This window comes from Rhinolophus hipposideros (genome assembly GCF_964194185.1).
Source record: "Rhinolophus hipposideros genome assembly, chromosome: 16".
NCBI classification, from domain to species: Eukaryota; Metazoa; Chordata; class Mammalia; order Chiroptera; family Rhinolophidae; genus Rhinolophus; species Rhinolophus hipposideros.
The window spans coordinates 4,179,384-4,191,730 of NC_138062.1; the positions used below are offsets into that span (position 1 = coordinate 4,179,384).

Sequence of the window (12,347 nt, forward strand, 5' to 3'; positions counted from 1 at the left end):
TAACATAATATCTTCATCTCAGAGTCCTTAGGATTAAGTAGCTGTATTTCACATGCCTGGCACTCACTCTGTGCTTAAAGGTGATTAGTTCCCTTGCTTTTCCAAAAGGGTCTTAGAGATCATCACCCGTCTCATTTTATGCACGAGAACGAGAAGTTAGAAACACACACACCCACAGTCCTGCTTCCATGCTCATTCTACCGCTGTCCGTTCTCCTAATTAGTGTGTTTAACTTCAACAGAGAAAAGAAAACTCAGTGGAACCAAAAAGTATTCTTTTCCTCTTTTTAATATAGGTAAGCCACCAAGAGACTTTTAAAGTAGGAGTGAGTTTTATGAAAGGTAATAAGTAGTCTAAGAACCGTTTTAAATCCTCGGAGATATTCAAAACAGAAGTTCTGTTCTTCCAAGATTTCCATAGCAGAACCTAAGTATTCTGTATGCTTTGGCACCAAAACCCCACGACTGAGTATTTATCTGCACATTTCAACTCAGCGCTCCCGGAATGCTTACTCTTGGACTTGGCAAAGGAACTGGTGTTCAGTATTTCGAGCAGTCAAGTTTGCTCAGCACACAGCTGTGTGTGAAGCACAGCTCCCTGCCATTAGGCGACGGAACTTGACACAAGTAATTGGAATGTAAATGCTTTGACTCTATGCTCGTTTCATATCTTTGTCATCTTTCTCCACACCTGAAGAGCATCTGTGGACAGCCCAAGAGAACAGTGGTCATGTGCATGAGGGAAACAAGCAAAATTCGGCAACCTGTAATTGAGATGTTGGCCTCGTTATTTGAGGAAGAATGGCAAGCTTTCTTTAGAAGGAAGGACATTCAATACTACCATTTAGAAACAGCCAGCCACAAGAGTCTGTGATTGCTTTAAAAACATGCTTTCAAAATGACATTTTACCACAATAAAACTGGTTGAATTTTAGTTGGTTATTTAAAACAATATATATTTACTTGTTTGTCTCTCCCACGTGTCTCACTGCCTCTTTACTCATCTCAACTAAAGTTCTTACTACATCCAGAAAAGGCTGGAAACATGAAACGGCGCTAAGCTACTTGTGGCTGCCATGATACATGGACACTCCACCATGGGGCCACATCTGGGACAACACCAGAGGCTCTGAGCAAATTGCTCATATAGCAAAGTATATGTGTAGTTACAACGTGCAGTGGGTAGGCCACAATGACATTGTTTCAGCCATAGAAATCCACAGAAGAGCCGACTGGGTCAGACAGACGCAGAGGCCTGTGGGACATTTCTGTGGCTCCTGAGGGCAGAGTGCTGCTTCTAAAAACTGTTTGCTGATGGGGCATTGGGCAACTCTTCCAGCCTGTGTGATCAAAGCAGCCAATGTATTAGTCTAATTTAGTAGGTCTGAGTGTTTTCCAGGAAGGGATGTCACTGAACAAACCTCTAACCCTGCTACATACTAATGCACTTGGTCCTGTTTATTAGAAACAGTTTTTCTCAGAGGCAAAACCCTGTCCGAGTTATAATTACATATGGACATTTTGGGATCTTGTCAAGCACATATATCTTAAACAACTGTTTATATTATCCTGTGCTACTCTGTGTACATGAGTTAGAAGGCCTGTCTGAAGAACTTAGACAAGAAATGCATATTTGCTTATTTCCAACTTATGGCCATTTGATTGGATGTTAAGCTTGGCAACTATTTACACAGGAAGAGAGAGACAGAAAATACTTCGAAAGTGCTGCTTAAAACTCACCAGTTGCCGACAATAATACTGGACTCAAAAACAAAGAAACACATTCATGCCACCTCTGTTGTAAGGTGGTTATTTTTTCTAGACTGTTCTGTCTGGATCTCATCACCCATAACGGGAACCTATCTGTTCTGATTTCTCTGTTTTATACCTCAGTCTCAATTCAAAAATATTATTTCAAAATCTGAAGTCTTGGGACACATCCACATCCTGAGAGCTGTGTAATGTGTTCCTGGCCCAGTCTCTAGACTCTACATTTCTCACAAGTTTCAGGAAAACCTCACACTTTCCTGAAAGTTCTCCCCTGAAGCATCATGACACACGAGTTAAATTCATTCTTATTTCTATTTTTAATGGGTGTTTTACTCGGACTCAGTGCCCCTCGCCCCGGCACTCCTCTCCTCCCGTCTGACACCCGTGGAACAGTTGATGCCACTCCATCTTTATCGGAAAGCAACGTAGCAATGGAGCTTTGCATAAGGCCTCATAGTCCTCACTCTTGGAACCAACGACTTTTCTGTGGTGAAGACCAGTAACCTTTTGTTTCTTCTACACTTTGGAAGCATATTTAAAATACCTATAAAAGAGATGTAAGGAATATGAAAAGCCGTTCATCTCTAACTTTGATGACTTGAGGAAAAGAAATAAACAGAAATGAGGGAAATCTTGCCCAGATACACAACCCACGATTCCCAGGAAATGAGAATGTCTACCAGTGGGATACAATCTTAATAGAGTAGATGGTGGCCAAGGTCACATTTTCAAGAGTAAGGATGCGTGTAGGACAGAATCCAAACCTTACTGCAATTCCGTTCTATTGCTCTCTCTTCCCTTGATCTCAGGTCCCTTAGAGAAAGAAATTAGATAAAACTATACTTTCTCCAAGCTCCATCTCCCCTGCTCTCCTCTCTCCTACTTTCCACCTTCAAAACAACAAAAAAGGCCCAAGTCCCAAACCACTGTCTATTTTTCTGGCCGAAACTCTGGGAAAACACAACGATGAGTGTGGCCTGATGCCGCCCAGGTCCTGCAAACAGGAGAGCTGAGGTCTGCCAGCGGTCACTTCACTCAGTCCTGGGGAGAGCCCCAAAGGCAAGTTCCCAGCCGATTTTATCTCTGTCACACCCTATCAAAGAGGGGAAGGAAGTGGCTGCAGATACACCACGACCTTATTCTTCAAGTTAGATGCTAGATTTTGTTTTGCTTTGACAACAGCCAGTGAATAGAGACAAAGAAGTAAACTGGATGAGTCGCTGTAACTTTCTGGAGTGAAGGAGAGCTTGAGATGAAGTCCAGAGTGAACGTAAAACTGGAAGCGCAGGAATCTGGGTTCTGATTGTAACTGGGCCTCAATTTCCTCACCTAGAAAGTGAAGCAGGAGACTAGATGATCTCTAAGAGGGGCTGGTTAGAGTTGAAAGAGATCCTGACTGGTTACATGTCCACCAGAGCCCTTGAATTGTACAAAAACTGTGTGTGTGTGTGTGTGTGTGTGTGTGTGTGTTTTCATTGAAGGTGTCTGAACCTCCCAAACTATTAAGAACCATTAAGCGGATTTCAAACACTAAAGTTCATCAAAATGACTTTTTGGAAGTCATTTCACTAGGCCTTTAAGGATTCCCAAATCATCATTTTTCCAAATGTATCCTGAGTAACAAAAATAGAGTGCACATGCCCATTCCATCCATCTTTATCAGTATCTGAACAAGAACAACGTAGCGATGAAACTCTGCGTAAGGCCTGGTGCTCCTCAGTCTCGGAACCAATTAGTTTTCTGTGGTAAAGACCAATAGCTTTCTCTTTTATCTAATCCTTTAATGCAGGTTTAGAAAATTAATCTAGACATTGATTATAAAGGAATTTAACCAAGAAAATCATCTGCTATAATTTTGATCGGTTCTGAAAAGTTTTAGATAAAAACATACAGGGCTTATCATTAAAACAATGACTAATGATTTTATGGCCTCAAGTTTGTGTGTGCATGCAAAACTAGATGAGCATACCTTGTATCACTACATTAGCTATAAATTGTTTTATTACAAGTTTGGAGTTGTCAGTGATAGGTTACACACATATCCTTAACGAAATCTGAAAATGGTTCTTTAAGTTGCTTTGAAATCATAAATAAGACAAGTTTATTTCCTTTTGGAAAATGATCCACAAGCGACTTCTTCCCCCCCAAGAATTGATGATTTATATTCTGGTAAGGATTTTGGATCTGGGCAATTCCACTACTTATCTAGATAAATAAAGAGAACTTTATTTATCTTTCTCTGGTCTTTAATGTCTTTGGACACCTGAAAAATAAAGATAGTGAATGTGAATTAAATGTGACAGACTCCTCCCTCCTCAGTGACAGTCTGGGTGTCCAGCAGGGATTCCAAACGCCGTGTTCTCAGCACGGCTACCTGTGGGGCGCCATGGGCACGAGTGGGTGCTCTCTAGTAGCAACTTCCTCGTTCTTTTAATTAAGAACAAATTTTTCTTTCTAGTTGTCAGTTCACCTGAATGCTCCTAAAATCTAAACACATTAGTAAACAAAGAAGTTTTACTTTTAATAGGTTTTTATCTTTACTTATGAGCAATAGAAGATTTACAATGTGTCTTTAATTTTCCTCTAATTTTTTCAAAGGCAAATTTCACTGAGGCTGTGCAGGAATTCTCGGCTTTATCCAGACTATGTAGAAACCACCATCACCGCCAGGTGAACAGTCAAATCTCCGTTACATTGACTTGGCCTGGTTCCCAGGGTTCCCAAGCATAGCAGCATCTGAGTGAAGTTCATCTCCTTCAGAAGCTGCAATAACTTTGACTGACTGCAGTGAATTTAGCACATTACTGTGTAATAATATATTTGTGCGTAATATGAGAAAGTGGATTCTCCTTCCAGAGGCACCACATTTATAACTTAGGATAGAACATCTCTGGGATGTTGTCAATTTTAAAGTTTTCCTTTCAACCAACAAAGTGTCTTTGGTTGGTTACGTGGCCATTGGTTATGTACGTGTTCTTTTACAAAGTTATTTCAGGTGTCATTACTGTTGTGCACAGATGTGCTCCATTCTCATTTGGTATCTTACCACTGACGAGTTGGATGGTACATTCTAAGGGGGACAGTTTCTCCTAAGGCAGCCAGAGCACCTTTCCCAAGGAGTAGTGACTGACACTGCCTGAGCCCAGTGACTCTGTACCCCTTGGGGACGCCACTCGTGCACGCCCACCATATGAAGGTAATGCCAGCATGTGGGGGACAGTAGACAGCTTAAGGGTTATACCTCTCTGCACTTGTTCCAGAAACACTTGGCAATTTAGAATCACAGAATTCTACGAAAGACAATGTCTTGTGATAGAAGGTATCCTACAATGTCATTGTAGCCAAATCTGTCACCACCTAATGTTATAAATGGGAAAGGGGGACAATGGGCAATAACAGATTTTTTTCCCCAAAAGTCCTGTTGCTTAGGTGACTGTAAATTCCAAACTCTTCTGAGTCCTGGTCCAGTGTTCTCATGACACCTCATGTGTGGAAACTGTGGGAAAATGAAATTATCTAAAACTGCCCTTTGGGAAGAGTCTTTGATACATGGTTGCTGTAAGAATTAGCCTAAATTTTATCTTCCACCTAAATTACTTTGTAAAAATTGATGAAAAATCAAGTTAAAGGTATCAGGCTGTAAATGTTACAAAATAGCGGCTTCTGTGGTTTTTCTCGTCCCTAATTACAGTCCTATTGGTGAGATACTAAGTGGCTTCAACTCGGAATTAAAATAACTATTTCACTACTACTCAAGCAGATGGAAAATACTTGGAATTATCCCAATTTTGTACTTAAAATAGATGCTTACTTTTAAAATAAAGGTAATATAGTTTAGGGTGTTAAGGACGATTTGTTGAACACTTACAGGGCTACTGTTTGGCTTGTCTTTTCTTTCAAAACACGCCCATCGCAGTTCTCTCAATTCTCACAACAGCCAGCTCCTATTCAGTGTCAAAATACAAGTGGTAATAATAGTCTCCAATGCCATAGTAACTTTAGAGACACGCAGCATGCCTTTTTGACTATTAAAAAAGGGCAATTCTGGTGCCAAAGTACATAGGCGTAGTTTGGGGGACAGAACAGAAACTGAATACACCAAGGTAGCTGCTTGGGAAAATGAGCAGTGTATAGTCTAATATCTTTAATTTTATGTACATGAATATAATGTATGTCAATTTATACATGAGATACATACAGCATTTAAACATTTTACTCAACAGATAAGAATTTACAATATAACTGACTAGAGGCTGTCCACTTCATATACTTAGATTAGATCTGTACTTTAACAGGAAAAGAATTTAATAGTTTACAATCATAGAAACACTGACATTTAAAACAAGACTTTATAAAATAATTTATATATATATATCCTAGCATCTGTAGAGAGGAATGATTTGCATTTTGTGGCTGTGTGCAATGAATGGCATATTTTAAATTTTTAGGTAATAAAATAATTTAGAAGCAGTCATGCAGTGGTCAAAGCAAGGGATGGCTGTTCCTTCGAGATGTCCTCCGTCTTCAACACGAGTGGACATCGGACGCACGCTGGTACCACCGGGGCACGTGAGAACGGTCTCCTCCGACAAGTACCCACGGTGGCATCCTTCCCTCCCCAAACACAGGTACCAGGCACAGCTTCTCTCACAGCTTCTGCCGGAGTAGTCAGTTCACACTTCAGAGTGATTTGCGGTCTGTCCTGGCGTTCTCCAGAGTCTGTCTCTACCTCAGGGGACTAACAGAACTTCCTGGTCTTCACGACTTTACTCTGATACTTCACAGAGTGCCCCCCATGTCCTATGACATAAACATCCAGCAGGTAAGCTTTTCCAGGCTGAAGACCTTTAATTGTTTCTGTGGTCACTGCTTTTTGCAGGTTTTGACTGTGGAAATACTTACAGAGGACCTTCTCTGATTTCTTCCTGGTATCTGGTCCCAGGCATTGGTTTTGTTCCCTTTTCTTCTGGTCTTCATTGTACTTGTCGTCCACTTCCTTCTTGTAGATGCAAAACTTGTTCCTCTCCTGCGTGCCCAGCCAAGCCACGGTGGCCGACGTGCAGGTGCGCAGCTTGTCGAAGGCTTTGATCCTCGTGTCCTCGGGAAGAGAGGGGAAGGACTGCTTAGTGGGCCGCGTGGTCGCCAGGATTTTCAACAGGGACGCCCCTTTCTTGTTTCCTTTCAGTCGGAGGAGGTACTTAGCTTTAGGTTTGCCTCGAAGCTGAAACTGCCGGATGCCTTCCACATTCTGGGACAGAATGAGTTTCCCATCTCTTCTCACCTGGATTTGCACGGCGTCCAGACAAGAGTGAACGAAGAAGGTGACTTTCTGGTGGGAGGAGACCGGGGCAAAGCGCAGAAACTTGGCTCCCTTCCGTTTCACGAACACGTCTGTCACTTTGCCATCTTTGAGCTCCACCGTCTTCTGCCTGGCCTCCTCCTGGGTCCTGGCAAAGGTGCCCACGTAGGCTGTGCTCGTGTTGCTCCGGCTGTTGGCCACGAAGACGTCGAAGTAGTACTGGGTGTCGGGCTTCAGGTCGGACACCGTGAAGATGTTCTTGTTCCCGATGCAGAGCTTCTGCACGTCCGGCCTGGGCCGCGAGGGCAGCGGGCGCCCCGCCTGGACGGCCGGCCTGGCCGGGGGGCCGCGCTCCTGCCCGGCACCGTGGGACGCGAAGCCGAAGTGGGCGAAGTCGAAGGGGCTGAAGTCCAGGCCGGGCTTGGGCGCCGCCATGAACGCGTCGTCCACGCGCAGCGTGGCCTCGGCCGCACACAGGCTCTTGAAGTTGTGCTCTCTGTTGACCACCACGCAGTACTGGACGGGCTGTCCGAGCAGGGAGGCGGTGGGGCTCGGCTTCCAGGCCAGCGTGACCGTGGTGCGGCCCAGGGACGTCACGTCCACGCGCGGGTCGTACGGCAGCTCGGGGTACGGCTGGTCGGACGCGGGCGTGGTGCTGGCGTACACTTGGAAGTGCGTGTCTTTCTCTGTGGACAGAAGCTCCAGCTGGTACAGGCCGGAGGGAGAACTGGGCGCCACGAAAGACTCCACGTCGTTGCCCTTGTAGGAGAACAAGGCCGCGCCTTCCTCGCCCGTGACCTGCTGCTCCTGCTGCTCCAGCGGCTCCGGCTCACCTGGAAGACACAGGGGCACACGGTCCGCGACAGGGACGCGCTGCGCTTCGTCCGCCGGGAACACGGCGCGTGTTCCCACGGGACGAGTGGGCAGGAGGGGAGAGCGAGATAGAAACTCCTCCGTGCATTCACGGTCCACGGACGGCCCCTGAGTGACATTTCGGTTTACGTCCATCCGGTCTTTCCTGGGACAGGCTTTCATGCCATTGACATTATTCTCATTTCTCTCTGAAACTGAGGCACGTTCGTTTTCGCGCATCTATGTGCCCAGGTAAACCTCCGTGTTTGAATCCTGTTTCTCTCATTTAATATTAGAGCCTAAAAACAATACTCTTGGTCAATTTTTGACCCTTATAAATAGTGCTGTTGTCTACACGTCAGCCTTTTCTGGTTTTAAGTTATTTCTTCAAGAGAGACTCCCATTAGTGGAATGTGTAGGTCCAAGACTGCAAAAATTTGGAGAGTAACCCATCCTGTCAATCTGCTTACCACAAAGATTCTGTCAGTGGCACTTTGATAGTCAGCCATTTCACTAATTTCCCTTATGTCAGTGGGACTGAACAACACATTGAAATATAGACTGGAAAGCACCAGGAAGAAAGAGTACTTCCTTTTCAATGCATAGAACACATGCCCAGGAGTAATGTAGGGAAAGTGGTGAAAACAATCTAATTCTTTCCATCTTTTGTTACTGGGCCTATCAGATATCACGCAGGTATCATCAGTGTGCAGAGAAGTTGAGAGGACCCGGAGAAGCACGGGTAGCCAGAGGGGGGACGCCCTTTTCCAGTTTATCCCTGCGGGTGGACAGGGAGCTATGTGGAATTTTGATTTCCTAAACCATGAGATTAACACGACTGTCCCATGACTATTCATTTCTCTCAGCCTCATCACTGCCCGGGAGCACTTTCATTATTTTCCTAATTACAAGGGTCCCTGTGACTGGAAGTGCTGCGGCTTGGCTAGTGTCCTTTGAGCTATGAGGAGTGACCCAGAAAGGAGCAGCAGGCTCCAGGACCCCCTGTAGACTCTTCTCCGGTCCGTGTATCTCGTTATTTGTTCTGCATTTTCAGCACGTTCTTTAAATGCGTCACCCACACCTCCTGTGCCTTTATTTTCATCCTGCACTTGCAGTGGTGCCTGGTGCCCTTCTGCTGCTCTCTGTTCCCCAGAGAGGAGAGGTTCTTAACCTTGGCTGCATGTCAGAATCACTAGGGGAGGCAGAGCTTTTAACAGTCCCAAAGCCCAGAACACACCCCCGGGGAATTCAATCAGAACCTCTGAGGGGAGAATCCAGACATCAGCAGTATTTAAAGCCTCCAGTGGTGATTTCAACATTCAGGTAGGGTTGCAAACCACAAGCAGAGAGGTGAGTCCAAACCTCTTTTTTTTCTCGCTTCTTCAGTCCCCACACCTGCCTCTCCTAACCTTTGATTTTACCGAGCTCACTGTCATCTGGTGCCATCCCCCATTTCCCTCATATTCACCGCAAACTGCTTCCCCCGTGGATCCAGCTGCTTTTCCCCTCCAGTGGAAGGCTGTGCTTCACAAGCCTTCCAGCCCTCCCTGCAGAGGTCCGGCGGCCCTGTCGTGCTGCTCACCTGAGCCCTCCCCGCTGGCGTCCTCTGGCAGCTCCTGCAGGCGCAGCTGCCACTCCAGGGGCGCATCGCAGGGGGTCACTGTGACGGACAGCGGCGTGTTGTCTTCCTCAACCACAAAGAAGTACCTGTGCGAAAGGGGACCATTCAGACCCAGAGCATCACCACTGGAGAATTACTTTTAAAAAGGAACGATCTCTGTGTGTCAGTCGTGGAAAGACATATTTCTCTGTCACTAAGCTTTTTCTATTGAAATAAATGACCTAGTGATGCTAAAACAAATTTTTTAAAAAATCAAAACGTTCTGCTCTGTGCTTTCCTCTCAGATTTTTTCATGATGTCTCAGAAGACTCTTTAAGGGGAATAAGAATATTACCTACCTATAACAATGCCATAGATTCTTCCTCTGAACTTAGTTGATTTCATTTAATTGTCTTTCAAAGCCTATAATCTTGCAAATGAGGAAACAGTGATTTCAGTTCTAGCGAGCCCAGAGCTGTTCACTGGTTCCTTGGCAAAGAAGAAGGAGGTTTTGCCTCCTGCAGATGGTACCTCCTGGGCATCTCTTCCTGTTTTCTCCGTGTCCACACAACACCCTCTCCAAACTGACCAGCATGGCTTTCTACTAACTCAGTCTCCTCTGTGGTTCATTCTCACCTCCCCAAGCTTTACCTCCCCCGGGGACTGAAGCAGGGCCCACCTCTTTTCCGCCTAGGCTCACACCTTGTGACCTCACCCAGGCTCATGGCTTCCACCACTGATAGGTTAATAACTCCCAAGCGACATCATCAGCCTGACTTCTGACTTAATTTTTACACACAACTATCTTTTTGCCATCCTCACTTAGATACTACTGAGAATTTAAAACTTCAGGAATCTAATCCAAACTTCTGATTCTCGCCCCCAAATCAGCTTCTCCTGCAGTCTGTCTCTTCTCGGTAAGTGACACCCCTACCTTGCAGTTGCTCAGGACGAACATTTTAGTCATTCTTCACTTGTTCTCACTCTTCCACTCCACCCACACTGAATCAGCCAACATGTTTAGCTCACCCTTCCAATACATCCAGAATCCATCATTTTGATCCACTGTCCGTTGCCCTCTGGTCCAAGCCACCACTACTTCTTGCCTGAGCACTGCAACAGCTTCCCGACTCGTCTCCTCATTTCCACACGGACCTTAGTTTATTTCCCCAATTCCAGGGGGAGAGATGCTTGTATACCTAAGTCAGAACACAGCACTCTCCCAGCTCCAGAACCCTCCGAGTTTCTCATTTCATTCCGAGTAAGAGCCATAGAAGTGGCAATATTTTGGGTCCCCAACCAAACCTCGAAGCTCACCCTACCGACTCCCCTCGGTTCCTTGCTGTCCTTGGAACACACGTGGCACAGTCCTGCCTCGGGGCATCTGCACTTGCTGTGTCCCCACCTGAGAGGCTCTTCCTGCAGCTGTTGACCTTGACGTTCTGTCACTTCAGCAGCTCTCTCCTCTGACCCCGTATGTAAATATCACTCCTGCCCATGAAGCTCTTGTTTACTCATCTTCATTTTGCTTCAAAGCACTTATCACTATCTGGCAGATTATGTATTTCTTTGCTTACTTCTTAAAATTTTTCCATCTCCCCCAACTAGAATGAAAGCTTTAAGAGGACAGAGCATTGGGTTCGCTGATGAAGACTTAGAGATGAAAAACATTCTTAATAAATATGTGTTGATGAATTAATGAATAGGTTTAGATTTTAGCTTTGGGGGGAAAAGTCCTTAACTGTTCGCAGAATCTAAAACTTCCCTGCTGGTGGGGCCCCCACCGACCTCACTGTCGTGTCACATCCGTTTTGCTTTCTGGGCTCGAACCACATAGAGAGTCCCTCGTTTCCCGGGTTCCATCCCATCTTAGAGCCACTGTGACCTTATTTTCTCTGCCGAAAACACATCCTTTGCCCTTAGATGTTTCAGTGTTGCTTCTTCAGGGGTGCCTTTTCTGACTCCTCTTTCTGGGTCAGGTTCTCTAATACACCCTCAGAGTGTCACTGTGGGCACTTATTGCAATGTGTCACTATATATTTATATTATGATTTGATTAATGTCATTTCCGCACAAAGGCCACTTAGGGTTCATTTTCCATGTCACAGTACTCCCAGCATTTAGCACAGATTTCTGCATATAGTAGGTACTTGACATTTTTAATGAGTGAACTACCAAATGAATGATTAGAACCTAAGAATCCTAACACCAACATTATTCTTCTAGCCTGAGGATAATTTGCACCTGGAGTCTGCCTCTATGTGAAGAAACAAATACAAATGGAAATGTATGTACATGCCAACCCCTTACTGTTCAAAGGTGAATTAGGAGGTGGAGGGTGGAGATAGGGCTCTGCGAGGACAAATAAAGTGAAGACTCCATAAAAGCCAAAAAGAACTTGTTCATAATACAGTGAAGTCAGACAATCACCCAGACAAATTAGATGATTGAATTGTTCACTGTATGGAAACTTCATGTAACATAGGCATCCTTAAAGACGGATGTCAGATGGCTTAATTTTTCAATGCAGTCTAATTTTTGGAGAGGAGAATTTTGTTCCTTTGGCCAGGTTGCATGGGAGATATTAACCACATAAACACAACGGCATCTCTACGAAGAAATAGCCACAACAAAATAATTGATTTGCAATCATGTAGGCTACAAAGTATGTAAAACGTTTTGCTTTTTACATGGGTAGCAGAGCTAACCAACTCTGAAGCAAACATCAATGTGCAGGTCTATCTACTACGTTCTACTCTCATTTCAAACAAGAAAGTAGTTTATTTCCCAAGGTAAGCAACTATGTCTCAGTAACTTAAATACAGGC

General features: G+C 44.8%; 1 protein-coding gene across 3 annotated transcripts in view; it reads right to left on the reverse strand.

The window, feature by feature from the left end:
* Positions 1–294: 294 nt before the first annotated feature.
* The window catches only part of NDNF (neuron derived neurotrophic factor), a 52,018-nt gene continuing 39,965 nt past the window's right edge, over positions 295–12,347 (reverse strand). For 2 of the 3 annotated variants that reach the window (XM_081075703.1, XM_081075702.1), the window contains exons 3-4: positions 9,503–9,627; positions 295–7,901 (exon numbers count right to left, since the gene is read on the reverse strand). In XM_081075703.1, coding sequence (XP_080931829.1) covers positions 6,508–7,901; positions 9,503–9,627 — 1,519 coding nt within the window. In that variant the 3' untranslated portion in view covers positions 295–6,507. The remainder of the gene's footprint in view (positions 7,902–9,502; positions 9,628–12,347) is intronic. The other variant, XM_081075704.1, reaches the window with a different exon arrangement.